Source organism: Mustela lutreola, chromosome 1 (genome assembly GCF_030435805.1).
Source record: "Mustela lutreola isolate mMusLut2 chromosome 1, mMusLut2.pri, whole genome shotgun sequence".
Taxonomy (NCBI): Eukaryota; Metazoa; Chordata; class Mammalia; order Carnivora; family Mustelidae; genus Mustela; species Mustela lutreola.
The window spans coordinates 175,359,583-175,374,370 of record NC_081290.1 but is presented as its reverse complement, the minus strand read 5'-3'; the positions used below and the strand labels follow the sequence as shown (position 1 = coordinate 175,374,370).

The 14,788-nt window shown below is 49.7% G+C and overlaps 1 protein-coding gene across 2 annotated transcripts in view; it reads left to right on the top strand.

The window, feature by feature from the left end:
- Positions 1-14,788, top strand: part of TRPC6 (transient receptor potential cation channel subfamily C member 6) — a 113,922-nt gene that overhangs the window by 81,343 nt on the left and 17,791 nt on the right. For both annotated transcript variants that reach the window (XM_059179094.1, XM_059179084.1), the window contains exon 5: positions 13,463-13,679. In XM_059179094.1, coding sequence (XP_059035077.1) covers positions 13,463-13,679 — 217 coding nt within the window. The remainder of the gene's footprint in view (positions 1-13,462; positions 13,680-14,788) is intronic.

Genomic DNA, 14,788 nt, shown 5'->3' with positions numbered 1-14,788 from the left:
AGAAAGAGATTTACTAGAATGATAAATCAGTAACACAGATTTTCTAGAAAGCTGTAATTTTTCTGCTCTTCCCTTTGTCATAGAGATGACAGATTTCTCTTCGTCCCTTGCATTTCCCGAGGGTCCTGAAATTTGCAGCTGAACTGAGTGGGGGGCGGCGGGGGTGCCCGGAATCACCCTCATTCCCCGATGACTCTGTGGTCAGCTCAGTTGTAGTATCTTTCCGAACGGAGTGACTGTCTCCATCCACATCCTGGGGGTTCCAGCACCTGACACCTTCCGGAAGGCTGCGTGTTTGGACAAGAAACTATTGTTGTCAGTTCTTACAGTTTCTTAGATTTTGACTGAATCCTCATTAACCTGATTTCCTTTACTATTTCTTCTTCCCTGGTCATGTTTCTTCTTTGGCATCTGCTCTCCATCCTCATTTATGAGCCCTGAGGCAAATAATCAAATTAAAGGACACTGTTGAGGTGTTTTTTTTTCAAACCAAAGTCTGTTTTCCTGCCTTTGAAGCATGATGAACAAGTTGGTTTTCACAGTCTTCCCCTTAACAATGAACATAAACATTTACAGGTTATGGGGGAATATTTGCTTAAGCTGTATTAATGCTTTTATTTAAAATACTGTTTTAAATACTAGGGGCACCCGGGTGGCTCAGTGGGTTAAGTATCCAACTCTGGATTTCAGCTCAGGTTATGATCTTAGGGGCGTGAGTTCAAGCCCTGCACTGGGCGTGGAGCTCCTTTAGGAAAAAAAAAACATACTACTTTCAATACTAAGCAGTTTCTAGCACACCCATGAGAATCAAGCCAGATCAGCCCATAGGCTGTGCACCTTGACAGCATCCGTGTGTCCGTGTAAGGTTGGTTTTCTTTCCTCAAGTCTGATTTCTTCTTGCAGAAAGTTTTTTCTTTACTTGTTTTCTTTTTCCTCCATAACCCAAATAGTTTTATGCTCATTACAATAAAAAGAGGTCATGTCGTGACGTCAAGTTATTTTAGCTTAAGCTAGCGTCAACCTTTTTAAAAAATGTTTTATTTAAATGTAATTAATTAACATAGAGCTTATTATTGGTTTCAGAGGTAGAAGTCAGTGATTCATCACTTGGATACGACCCCTGGGGTCATCACACCCCACGCCCTTCTTAATACCCGTCCCCCAGCCACCCCCTCCCCCACCTCTTCCCTCCCAGCAACCCTCAGTTTGTTTCCTACAATTAAGGGTCTTTTATGGTTTGTCCCCCTCTCTGATTTCATCCTATTTTATTTTCCCTCCTTTCCCTGTTTTCATCTGTTTTGTTTCTTAAATTCCACGTCTGGGTGAGACCACGTGGTATTTGTCGTCCTCTGGCTGACTTGTCCTGCTTACGGTGGGATGGGTACCATGCAGCCATCAGGAAGAGCCTTGCCATTCGCAGCGACATGGCCGGAGCTAGAGGGTATTATGCTGGGCGACAGGTCACTCAGCCATTGCTTCAGCCTTTTCTGTTGCTGTGGGCGCCTGGCAGTTAGGTGTTTCGTTGTCTGTAGATACTGGAGAAAAGTATAATATACAATATCCAAAGCCAAGTATCTCTTCCAGCAATTACCCTCAGGAAAGGGTCAGGTGTGTTAGTTACCTTCTTTACAGTTTCTTTTTTTTAGAAATCTGTTTACAGCTGAGCAGGTATAGATGACAGATTTTACTAAAATGGGTAACTCATTTCAATTCCTAAAATCCACTGAATGGTGCCAAAATCTCCCTTAGTTTAAAGAGACACACCACTCTCAATGATCTATAGTAAGAAACAGAGGGCATGGGGGAGCGGGGTGGCTCAGTTGGCTGGGCATCCGACTCTTGGTTTGCACTCAGGTTGCAATCTCAGGGTGGTGAGATCGCGCCCGTGGGGCTCAGCCGCGAGCCTGCTGGACATTCTCTCCCTTTTCTCCTCTCCCCACTTGCACTCTTTCTCCGTCTCTAATTAAACAAATCTTAAAAAGAAAGAAAAGAAATAGAGGGTTATGAACATCCAAACACACCATTTCAGTTTCCTGCCAATCAAATTCTTATTTGTTTTGTATTTGTTTGCTTTTTTTTTTGCCTCTAAACTAGCACGTTTCATAGGCAGCAAAGGTGCCTGGTTTGATTCTCCTCTCCCTTTCCTGAGTCCAACCAAGAGGGACCACACCGGCCGGAGGAGCCGGGCAGGAGTCTCACGTTCTGCCCTGAGGGACAGGACAGTCCAGCTCCTGTCCCAGAGCCCTGTGCCCTGCGCCCCACCCCCCCACTGTGGGCAGCTTTGCTCTCAACCCCATTTTTATCCCCAACCTTTAAAGAGTTCACATTTTTACAGAAACGTAGTTCAGGACCAGAGGCAAAAGAAAATCAAACCTACCTTGTCACACACGTGTTCTCCGTCCACCCTTATGAGGCTCCGTCTGAACAGGATCTCTAAAAACACCAAAAAAAAAAAAATAATAATAATACTCTTTGATTCAAGCTAATGAGCCTTCTTACGGAAGTATGATTTTTAGACACTTTTATGGCAGATTTTTACAAGGAACTTTGCATTGGCTCTGCCATCTGTCTAGGTGTACCTAATTCTGTGGATCCGTTGGCCTAAAGCTACCAAACCAGGTCTGGACAGACAGACAGAGATAATACTTGAACTCACACCCACCCTCACAATCTGCCTGGAGTAAGATTCTCAGTATCAAGAGAGAAGAGACTAGGGTGCCTGGTGGTTCAGTCAGTGAAGCATCTGCCTTGGGCTCAGGTCATGACCTCAGGGTCCTGGGATCGAGCCCCATGTCGGACTCCCTGCTCACGGGGAACCTGCTTCCCCCTCTGCCCCCCCCCCCCCCCCCCCGCTCATCCTCACTCACATGCTCTCTCGTGCTCTTTCTCTCAAACAAATAAATAAAATATTTTTTAAAAAAGAGAGAAGAGACTCAACTATGATGTATTTCAGCTTTAACATTTATGATTTTGGAAAACATGGACAAGTAAGGTCTGTAGGAACAGAGAACATTGCCACAGCATTTAGCTTTTTTCCCATAGGAGAAGTACTTTCTTTTCTTTCCCTCAAAGAAACTTCATTTATTTTTTAAAAAAGATTTTATTTATTTATCTGACAGAGATCACAAGTAGGCAGAGAGGCAGGCAGAGAGAGGGGGAAGTAGGCTCCCTGCTGGGTGGAGAGCCTGATGCGGGGCTCGATCCAGGGCCTGAGATCGTGACCTGAGCATAAGGCAGAGGCTTTAACCCACTGAGCCACCCAGGTGCCCCTCTGTCTACTTTAATGAAAAAAACAAGGCAATTGTTTGTAAACCACATAGAAGCATTAACTGTGAGCAGCAATGCCTGCTTTCGGATTCCAGTCCCATTGCTCAGGAGCGGTGTGACATCTCGGCCAGTTTCTGGACCTCCCATCCTCTGGTTCTTCATCGTCTACACACGTTTAGTGGCACCTGCCCTCAGACTGTGGTCACGGTGACGCGAGTGGACAGAGTCCAACACTGGGATTGAAAGACCCGCGGATCCCCTTACCCAAGAATCCAACACTGCCACTGGATGCAAACAGCAAGAGGTTTATTGTCGCGCAGGTACCGGCGGGTGGTCGGCAGCTCCAGCTAACCGAGCACCCCGACCGGAGTGAAGCAGGGTCTTTTATAGGAAGTTTTGGGTGGGGCGCAATTGATTGGTGGACAGTTTGAACTTTTGAAAAAAGGCATACTTGGAGTTTGCGGGTTGGCTCCAGGAACCCGCGCGCGCGAAGAGAGCGGCGGGGAGGGGGGAGTGAGCCGCGCGAAAGGAGAGGTGGGGAATGGGAGCAAGAAGGGGGAAGGGAGGAGTGCCATCATGGCGTCTCTATTATTTCTATGAGCCACGCAGCTAAAGAAAGGTAAGAGAACAATTCACACAATTGATAACCTAACCTAATTTCATACCTAAAAGCCAGCGGTTTACAGAAAAGCAAACAAGCAGTTAGTTATCCTATCTATCTACCAGGGGAGGGGTCTATCCGGGAGAGGGGTCTTTCATTCCCCCCTTTTTCTTTATCATGGATAGAATCTTATATCCATTCGTCTTGTTCCTGCTCTAGGCTTGTCCGGGACTCTGACCGTTTTGAAAGTTGGTATTGTTGTGTTAGTACCATAGTCTGAACTATGGAGAAGCGGTCTTTAGTGAATTGGACAAGCCTATTTATGATGCAAGGGCCAAATAGCAGAATTAGTGATAGGATAATAAGGGGCCCCATGAGGGCAGATATTAAGGTTGTGAACCATGGGGAACGGGTGAACCAATTTTCAAACCAGCCTTGTTGGGATTCAAAATCTCTTTTTCTCTGGGCTAATCTCTCTCTTAGCTTGTCCATTGTTTCTCTGACCACCCCGGTATGGTCAGCATAGAAACAGCATTCTTCTTTTAAGGCTGCACATAATCCTCCTTCTTTCAGAAATAAAAGGTCTAGTCCTCTCCTATTCTGTAGTACAACTTCCGATAAGGAAGTCAAAGATTTTTCCAAGGCTGTGATTGATTTTTCTATGGCTTCTAAATCATCATTCATAGCAACCTGTAGCTGCATGAGTCGATTACCTTGAATTAAGGCGGAAGTCCCTGTTCCAATACCTGTTGCTATTCCCCCGATGCCCAATAGCAAGGCTATAGTCATGGATATAGGCTCCCTCCGGTATCGAGACATTTGCCCCTGCTCAAAGAAGTCAAGGACAAAACCCGAATTGTGGTAAGTTACCCTGGGCCAGAGTTGAACTAATATGCAATAGTCTGCAGTGACATTTAAAGTTTGGGCAGCAATACAAGGGGTCAAGCCGGTGCTACAAGCCCAATATGTCCCGTTAGGTGCTGCTAGATAATTACTACCAGGAGGGATATTCCGAATGGTGGTGTTACATAGTGCCTGATGGGAAGCGGGCACGGGGCCTAAGCATAGTCCCTGGCCAGATACTTCAGAAAGGGTGAGTTTATGCCCCTGGGAGTTGCAAGCAGGTGGGGGGCTTGAGTGGTTGGTGTAATTGGCGACGATGGCTATCCCCTCGTAATAGGGGGGGCTTGAAGCCAAACAGAGCCAACAGTCGGCAGTAAAATCAGGATTAGAATAATTGAGGGCCATATAGGCTCCTAGAATTAAATTATAGAGTCGGTCCCCAGTCCCGGCTGATAGGGCCTTTGATTCAGGGGACGTTCGTACAGAGCTTTGGCTGGCCGAAGGCTTTGGGGGGCTTGCTGTAAGAGGGCGTCTGGCGGGCGCGGGGGGTTTAGAGTCTGGTAAAACTAAGTTAGGTCCTACGGGGCGTATCTGGGGATCTTCTATTCTTAATTTTATTTTAAAAATAATGCCTCTGTCCTCGCCAGCTAGAAACCAGCGTAAACCCCAAGTACGTCCAGAGGTCCAATCCAGAAATCGTTTTCCGGAGGAGGTAAATGTTATGTTTAAAGGGAGTGATAGTCCTGCACTCATTGGTCCCCCAGTACTAGTACCAGGACATATAGAGGCATAGAGGTCATCAGTTCCTCCCCCATCGGTCATCTGCAATGTTTTCTTGAACCCTCGTTTTACGGTTATTAGATCCCAGGATGAGGTAGGGTTCCAATAAGCGTCCCCAGTAGTTTCACAACCCCATGCAGCACAAAAATATTCTAAGTATCCTCCACATTTGTAAGCTTGGGCACGACTCCTGCCATCTTTGGGGCAGACATAAAAATCATGATGGGCTAATTGACAACGGGCATGTGGACAAGCACACCCAACGATGGTAGCCGTTGGACAGGGTGAATTGCTAACATTTAACTCGTGGGGACTTCTGTCTGGGATGTCCCAAGTTTCAAGGCCTGCTGCCAGCTGGCAGAAGTCAGGAGTAAGGTTAGGCCACCAGTTATTAGGTGCGTATAGGCCCGTTACGGACCAGACAACTTCTCCCGTCTGTGACCAAATTTGCCATGTCAATTGTTTGGGGACATGTGGACTATGGTCCCCGAAGGGGAGGAAGGAGTAAGCAAGGAGAAAGATTAGCGACGCATGAGTCTTATCTTTAGTGGATTTGGAGAGCGTTGGACGGTCCATCCCAAATCTTGAAGGGATTCGGTTTGTTCCTCTGTATGTGCTGCTTTTACATGGGAGGCGTGAATCCAGGCTGCAATTCCGTCGACCTTTAGTGCTGTGGGTGTCGTCAGGAGCACGGTGTGGGGTCCTTTCCAGCGGGGCTCAAGGTTTGTGGCTCGATGTCTGCGAACCCAGACGGAGTCTCCTATTTTATAGGGATGTGGCTTTAGCGAGATGTCAAGTTTCTCTTCGTAGGCGGCTGCCAGGGGTTTCCAGACTTCCTGCTGCACCAACTGCAGAGCTTGCAGGTGGGCCTGTATAGAGGGGGAGGGGGCATGAGCGGAGATATCGGGGGCAAAGAATGTGACAGCAGGGGGTGGAGCACCATAAAGAATCTCAAAGGGAGTCAGGCCATGAGGCCCTGGGGTGTTCCTAGCCCGATAGAGCGCTAGAGGTAGGAGCGATACCCAATCTTTAGAGCCAGTTTCAAGCAGTAATTTGGTCAAAACCTCCTTGATGGTTCTATTCATCCTCTCTACCTGCCCTGAACTCTGGGGTCTATAAGCACAATGTAGTTTCCAATCAATCCCCAGCAGCTTGGCCACCGACTGACTTACCTGGGAGACAAAGGCAGGCCCGTTGTCGGACCCTAGCACCTCAGGCATACCATACCTTGGGAAGATTTCTTCTAACAGTTTCTTAGCAACCATGGTAGCTGTCTCCTTTTTGGTAGGAAAAGCTTCCGTCCATCCTGAAAAGGTGTCTAGAAATACTAAGAGATACTTATATCCATACATGCCGGGTTTAATCTCGGTAAAGTCAACTTCCCAGTGTGTGCCAGGTCGCCGTCCGCGTGCCCGAACACCTGGTCCAATAACAGTCCTTCCAGGATTGACTTGAGCGCAGGCTCTACAATTAGTAGCTGCTTGATGAAGAAGAAAATTTTGTTTGGGGAAATGGTTTTCTAAGTTGGCCCTTTCCATGAGGGTCTTCATTTTGCTTGCACTCAGGTGGGTTAGCCGATGTAGGTGAGTTATTAGCTCCTTTGCCATTTTTATGGGCATTACGGCTTTCCCTTTATATTCCCATCGATTGAGGGCTGGATTGTAGTCAGCTCCCAGTTTTTGTACATAGTCCAAATCGGCCTCCTCATAATTCCAAGTAGTGGCATCATCTATGTCTTCTGTCTCAGTAAGTATTGTGACAGTTAGCAATTGGGGTCCCAGGGCTGCCTGTTTAGCCATCGTATCAGCCAGGCGGTTTCCCCTTGCCTCAGGGGTCTCCCCTTTCTGGTGGCCAGGACAGTGCATTATGCTCAGCTTTTTGGGAAGGAATAAGGCTTTTAATAAGGCTAATATCTCGGCTTTATTTTTGATTTCTTTTCCATCTGAGGTGAGCAGTCCCCTTCTTCTATAGATCTCTCCATGGACATGGGCAGTGGCAAAAGCATACCTGCTGTCGGTATAGACATTAAGGCTCTTACCTTCTGCCAGTTGGAGGGCCTGGGTCAAAGCTATCAGCTCTGCCCGTTGTGCTGATGTACCTTCTGGTAGCGCGCTGGCCCATACAAGCTGAGAGTCAGTCGTGATGGCCGCCCTTGCCCGTCGCTTTCCATCTTGTAGATAGCTGCTGCCATCTGTGTACCAGGTCAGGTCTGCATCCTTGATAGGCTGATCAGTCAGGTCGGGCCGTGTCCCTTGAGTCTCAGCAAGGATCTGGTGACAGTCATGTAATGGTGGTGTCTCTCCCGGAGTGGGCAGCAAGGTTGCAGGGTTAAGGGTCACTACAGGCCCAAACTGGATTCTATCCGTGTCCAGGAGGAGGGACTGGTAATGGGTCAGGCGGGCGTTTGACAGCCAGCGGTCCGGTGGTTGTCTGATTAAAGACTCCACTGTGTGTGGAGCTAGTACGGTTAGGGGCTGTCCCAGTGTCAGTTTGGTGGCGTCTTTGATAAGGACTGCAATTGCCGCAATCATCTTTAGGCATGGTGGCCAGCCAGCCGCTACGGGGTCTAATTTCTTAGAGAGATAGGCAATGGGGCGTCTCCAAGGCCCGAGTCTTTGGGTCAAGACCCCTTTAGCGAAGCCTTGTCTTTCATCAACAAAAAGGTCAAAGGGCTTCGTTATGTCTGGCAGGCCCAATGCTGGAGATTTAAGAAGCGCTCGTTTGATATGGTCAAACGCCTGTTGCCGTTGTTCAGTCCAAACAAAAGGAGTATCTTGTTTAGTCAATGGATATAAAGGGGCCGCTATCTCTGCGAATCCCGGGATCCATAGTCTACAAAAGCCTGCTGTTCCTAGGAACTCCCGCAATTGCCTATGGTTTTGAGGCGCAGGAATGTTAGAAATAGTTTCCTTCCTTGCAGCCGTTAGCCACCGTTGTCCATCATATAGTTCATAGCCCAGGTAGGTGACCCTATCCTGGCAAATCTGGGCCTTCTTGGCAGATGCCCTATACCCCAATTGGCCTAGGGTTACTAAGAGATCCCCAGTACCTGTTCGGCAGTCTTCCTCGTTGGTGGCTGCCAGCAGGATGTCATCGACGTATTGGAGCAGGATCAGGGAGGGGTGCCTTACCCGAAAGTCGGCCAAGTCCTGGTGAAGAGCCTCGTCGAACAGCGTTGGGCTGTTCTTGAACCCTTGCGGTAACCGAGTCCAGGTCAACTGACCTGATATACCCAAGTCAGGGTCCTTCCATTCAAAGGCAAAGAGAGGCTGGCTCTGCGGACTCAGTCTTAAACAGAAGAAAGCATCCTTGAGGTCTAAGACGGTGTACCAGGAATGGGTTGGAGGCAGGGTGCTAAGTAAGTTGTAAGGGTTGGGCACCGTAGGGTGGATGTCTTCTACCCTCTTATTGACCTCCCTGAGGTCCTGGACTGGCCGGTAATCATTGGTGCCGGGTTTCTTGACGGGCAACAGAGGGGTGTTCCAAGGAGACCGGCATGGGGTCAAAATACCCTGGTCTAATAACCGCCGTATGTGTGGCTTGATGCCCTGGTGGGCCTCTTTGGACATGGGGTACTGTTTAACATTGACAGGAATGGCGGTTGCTTTTAACTGTATGTGAATGGGGGGCTGCTGGATAGCTAATCCCATTCCTCCTGTTTCTGCCCAGGCATCCGGGTAAGATGTGAGCCAAAACTTTATGTCCCTCTGAGGTTGAGAGGGCTTCTCGTGCAGTCTATATTCTTCTTCCAATTGTAGGGTGAGGACATGTAGAGGAGTCCCATTAGGGCCGGTTACAGTGGCCCCTTGTGGTTCAAAATGGATCTGGGCTTTGAGTTTGGTTAATAGGTCTCTACCCAGAAGTGGGTATGGGCAGTCAGGGACATGAAGAAATGAATGAGAAACTTTACCTGAGGCCAGGTGTACTTTCCTGTTCGTAGTCCAGCGATATTGCTTTCCTCCTGTGGCTCCTTGAACCCAGGCCATCCGGTTGCTGAGTGGCCCCGGGTTCTTGGTCAAAACGGAGTGTTGAGCCCCTGTATCTACTAAAAAGGTGATTGGTTGCCCCCCAACGGTTAGGGTTACCCGGGGTTCAGGGGGGGGCTCCTGACCCTGACGCCCCTAATCTTCATCTAAAGCCATAAGCGTTGTGACTTGCTTAGCGTTCTTCTTCCTCGGGCAGTTCTTGGCCCAATGTCCTCTCTCCTTGCAATAGGCACATTGGTCCCGTTCTATCCGGAGCCTCCTTATGTCTCCCTCCCTCTCTGACTTCCCCATCTCTAAGCCCTGACTGCCTTGCACCACGGCGGCCAAGATTTTACTAAGTTCCTTGTTTCGTTTACGCTCTCGCTTTTCTTCCTTTTCCTCAGCTTCCTTCTTTAGTTTTTCCTCTTTTTCCTCCTGCAACTTCCTAAGTCGTTCCTCTTTGTTCGTCACTATCTGGGTCAAAAGGTGTATACCTACGATAGGCTTCCTTAAGCCTTTCAAGGAAGGCAGTTGGGGATTCCTCCTTTCCTTGAGTTACCTGTCTTACCTGGGCCAAATTGGTGGGGCGTCGCCCAGCATTATGGAGGCCTGCTATGAGTAACTGGCGGTGAAGACGTAGGTGGGTCCTACCTGCAGGTGTATTGAAGTCCCAGTCAGGGCGAGTCAGGGGGAAGGCTTCGTTGATCACGTTAGGAAGTTGTGTGGGCCTTCCGTCATCCCCCGGGACATTCTTTCTGGCTTCTAGAAAGACTTTTTGTCTCTCCTCTGTAGTGAGAAGAGCCTGCAAGAGCTGCTGGCAATCGTCCCAAGTAGGCTGATGTGTGACTAAGATAGATTCGATTAAGGCGGTTAGAGCCACGGGATCCTGTGAGAAGGAGGGGTTATGAGACTTCCAGTTATATAAGTCAGATGCAGAGAAGGGCCAATATTGTAGGCTCCCTGGTTCCCTTCCTTGGCGCAAGGGAAGGAGCTTAGAAGTCTCCCCTTGTTCTGGTCTCTGCCGGCTTCTAACTCTGCCAGCAATTGGAGATGTATGATCTGATTCCCCCATGGGGCCGGATGCCGGCCTAGGAGGATGATAAGGTGGAGGGTCCTCGGTTAGGAGGTCTATTAAAGGGGATTCCTCGGGAGGGAGGACCTGCCTAGGGCGTCGCAAAGAGGAATCGTTGTTGAACGAGGGAGGGTCAGTAGGGACTACAGGATATAGGTAGGAAGAGGTGGGGGGTTTCGAGGGATCGGTAGGAGTCGGTGTGGGGTGGGGAGTCGACGCCGGTGGAGCAGAGGGAACTGGGTGAGAGGTAGGATTTAAGGGAAGGGGGAGAGCAGAGGAGGAGCTAGAAGGAACAAAAGGAGAGACCCACGCAGGGGGCTCTTTGACTAGGCTCTCCCACATTAAAATGTAAGGTGCTTGATCTGGATGGCCTTGAGGTCTTTGATCGCAGATTCGCTCCTTGACCTGCAAGATAACATTGATGTTAAAGGTTCCTTCTGCAGGCCATCCGACCTTGAAGGTGGGCCATTCGGAAGTGCAGAGAGTATGCCATTTACTCCTTTTGATCTCTACGGATAAATTGTTGGCTCGGGCCCGAACATCTTTCCAGTGGCCTAGAGTGAGGCTCAGAGGGGTTGTGAGAGTCTGCCCCATTTTAGACTCAAAGAAAACACCAAGGACAATGAACAGTACGCACAGAACAATCAACAAAAAGGTCGCTGCGCGGTTTCGGTAGGCTACCGAGAGCAAGATTTCCACCGGCCCAGAGGAGCCTCGAGATCTCCCTGTGGTGGACAAATTCCGTCCAGGGCCGAGGGATTCCTCTGGAACGGACAGACGGATATAACCCTCGGACAGATGAGGGGCTCCAAAAAATCGAGCCCCTCGACACCCTGGAGCGTCCCCCAGGGTTGGCAGGGGAGAAGTTCGAGCTCGTCAGCTCCTCAAGCTGCCTACAGATACAGTCCAACAACGCACGCTGTTGTACAAACACTATACCGCTACCCGCAGTATAGGTCAAACAGAGGCCTCACAAGACTAGAGACAGACAAGAACACGGGAACACGAGACAGGAGGCAAGGGTAGTGTTTCCCTTCCCAGTACGATGTTGCCGACAAGGGGAGGGGGATCTTTCAGGCGCTGTCCTGCTCGCGTCCCTCGCGGGAGCTTAGGAACGTCTTGGCTAAGGTCTATCCGTATAAGCCCCGGACCAGGCTACTCCAAGGAGTAGATGACCGTTATGCCGTATGACGTTCCGCGAGAATCAGGGTGCAGCCCACTCAGACTCCGTAGCCGAAGCCGTGGAGCCGCACGAACACATTCATACAATCAGGCACTTTCTAGATTCACACGGGTTAGACACCCTCCCAGAATATACCGACAGGAAACAAAAACACAAAACAAAAAAAAAAAACAACACACAGTTCTGAATGCTGGCCAGCTTACCTCCCGGTGGGAGTCAGTTGGATCCGTGGGCAAGAGTCCAAAGATCTCGGTGGGACCTCCAAATGAAAGACCCGCGGATCCCCTTACCCAAGAATCCAACACTGCCACTGGATGCAAACAGCAAGAGGTTTATTGTCGCGCAGGTACCGGCGGGTGGTCGGCAGCTCCAGCTAACCGAGCACCCCGACCGGAGTGAAGCAGGGTCTTTTATAGGAAGTTTTGGGTGGGGCGCAATTGATTGGTGGACAGTTTGAACTTTTGAAAAAAGGCATACTTGGAGTTTGCGGGTTGGCTCCAGGAACCCGCGCGCGCGAAGAGAGCGGCGGGGAGTGGGGAGTGAGCCGCGCGAAAGGAGAGGTGGGGAATGGGAGCAAGAAGGGGGAAGGGAGGAGTGCCATCATGGCGTCTCTATTATTTCTATGAGCCACGCAGCTAAAGAAAGGTAAGAGAACAATTCACACAATTGATAACCTAACCTAATTTCATACCTAAAAGCCAGCGGTTTACAGAAAAGCAAACAAGCAGTTAGTTATCCTATCTATCTACCAGGGGAGGGGTCTATCCGGGAGAGGGGTCTTTCAGGATCATACCTGGCACAGAAGCGTGCTAACCAGGTGTTGGCGGTGCTATAAACTACACACTTTTCTGTTGTAACACATTCAATTGAAAATCTGTGGCAAACCATAAGCCGTCTCCTCAGAAAACCACACATACATACTGAGTTGTTTAGCATTGTGGGGGGGTGCAGAACCCTGGAGACTCATCCCGGACCCAAATCGTCCCCCTGGCCCCAAGGATTTGTGTATTGCCCACACAGACTCATCCTGTGCTGGGTCCCCAGGAGCTCCGGCTGCCTCCGTGCTTCCCACAAAGAGCCTGATTTTCACATCATTTAGGACGTTCACTCGCTGCCACTCAGCTCATGAGGGAGTGAACCTGGACCTAAAGTTCCCTTGTTGGGCTTTAAATCCAGCCTCGTTCCGGGACCTTGTTCCGAGTACCTCATGGGAGCTGCCTGCCTTAGGGTTCCTGGTGCTCAGGCTGCTTCTCCGGTTAGCAGGACACCAGCCCCGCAGCCTCCCCAGCGCCTGCCCGGGCCGCTGACAGCCGCCCGTGAGGACAGCAGGCAGGACAGACATGGGCCAGCACCAAGCCAATTCCGCTCCTGACCGTCACTGCTGTTCCTCGACACCCCAGACCCATGGAATGAGTCTGGTGTTCGTGAGCAGTGATGCACTATGCTCTGTCCTTGGTTGTAAAATATTCTGTCAGAGTTACGTAGTATTTTAAGAACTTAAGTATCCATTAAGAGGAAAGTGAACTCACTGAATTATAAATCCAAAGCATCAGCCTACATAGATGAGGGGTGGGACCAGCATTTTCAAACAGCGTAAAGGATTTTTATCCGTTCACCGGTTCTATAAATACACACGATTGTCTTAGGAGAGCCCTGGGATGCACAGATAATGATTCTCAGGTGTATGCATGTGTGTTTGGCCAAGCGAAGGGAACAAAGCTAAGATTCTCTTTCGCTGTGCGTTGTGGCAGATGGCGAAGATTATGCGGGGACCGTTCATGAAGTTCGTGGCACATGCTGCCTCCTTCACCATCTTCCTGGGATTGCTCGTCATGAACGCGGCTGACAGATTCGAAGGCACCACACTCCGTCCCAATGAGACCAGCACGGATAACGCAAAACAGCTGTTCAGGATGAAGACCTCCTGCTTCTCGTGGATGGAGATGCTTATTATCTCCTGGGTCGTAGGTAAAGACGGGTCGTCGTCTGTGTGGGCGCGTGGCCTTGGCAGAGGCTGATCCCTTCGCACGTCAGGTGCACAGACGCACCCTGTGTGACACAGGCCACCACACACCAGGATTTCCTGTGTGTTGTCTGAGTGTGGTTATCCTGCGGTCATTACCAGGAGCACAGTCTTCTCACACACCAGAGGCTCCTTAAGTTTCCAAGAAAAACCCGGAAGAAAACAGTAGGATAGAAATCTGGCCAGGGAAGAAGTAATGCTGTTGGTATTTTGGGAGAGCTGGGACTTCACATTTAAAAACAGCCGCATGGTTTTATGTTGAGATTTAGTAATCGGATTTATTGAACAGCTATTATGTACAGACCTGCTGGAAGCACTTTCCATACATCAGATCCCACAGTTCAGCAGTCTGTAACATGACACTGATGTCTGTGTCCTAGTGTTTGTCTGAGACCCCCCACCCGGTCACGAAGCAGAGAGAAGTCTTAGGTACTGCGCTGCTTGTTGTTGGAATCAATCGTACTTGTTGTTAAATATAATGCAAAGGAGAAGGTATTTCAATCGGATGTTTGTGAATGAAACAATTCAGTAGTTAGGTGGCTGCTTTGTTAGGTAAGGAGGGTCCCCAGGTGACTAGAGAGTGCCTTGCAGGACGGAAGTTAACGGGGGTCAGGTCGATATGTAAATTCATCGCTGAAACCCACGTGACAATTACCTGAGGTGGTGTTAGGGGAACATGAGCATACACAGACGGGGCATCTAGGTCTGAATGAGGAGGGTGTAGGCAGGGTAGAGCAGGCCTCCCTGGACAGTACCTTCCATCTAAGACTTTGGAGATACGGCAGTGTCACCAGACTGAGTGTTGGGGGACTAAAGACATTACAAGTCCTAGAAAGGTTGCATGGGAAGCTGTGGAGCTAGGATGGCCCCTGGCACAGCTGAAAGGTCAGGTGGCCGCGCTGGAGCTCAGATGTGTGTCCCAGAGGCGCCCTCCCACCCTCTAAGCCCACCCTCCCAGCGCTAGCACCCCCCAAGCCCCGGAGCGCAGGTGCATGTCTGGAGCCGTGCCCTCCCTCCCTGCGGAGCTACGTACCTACCCCCACCCATCCCCCCG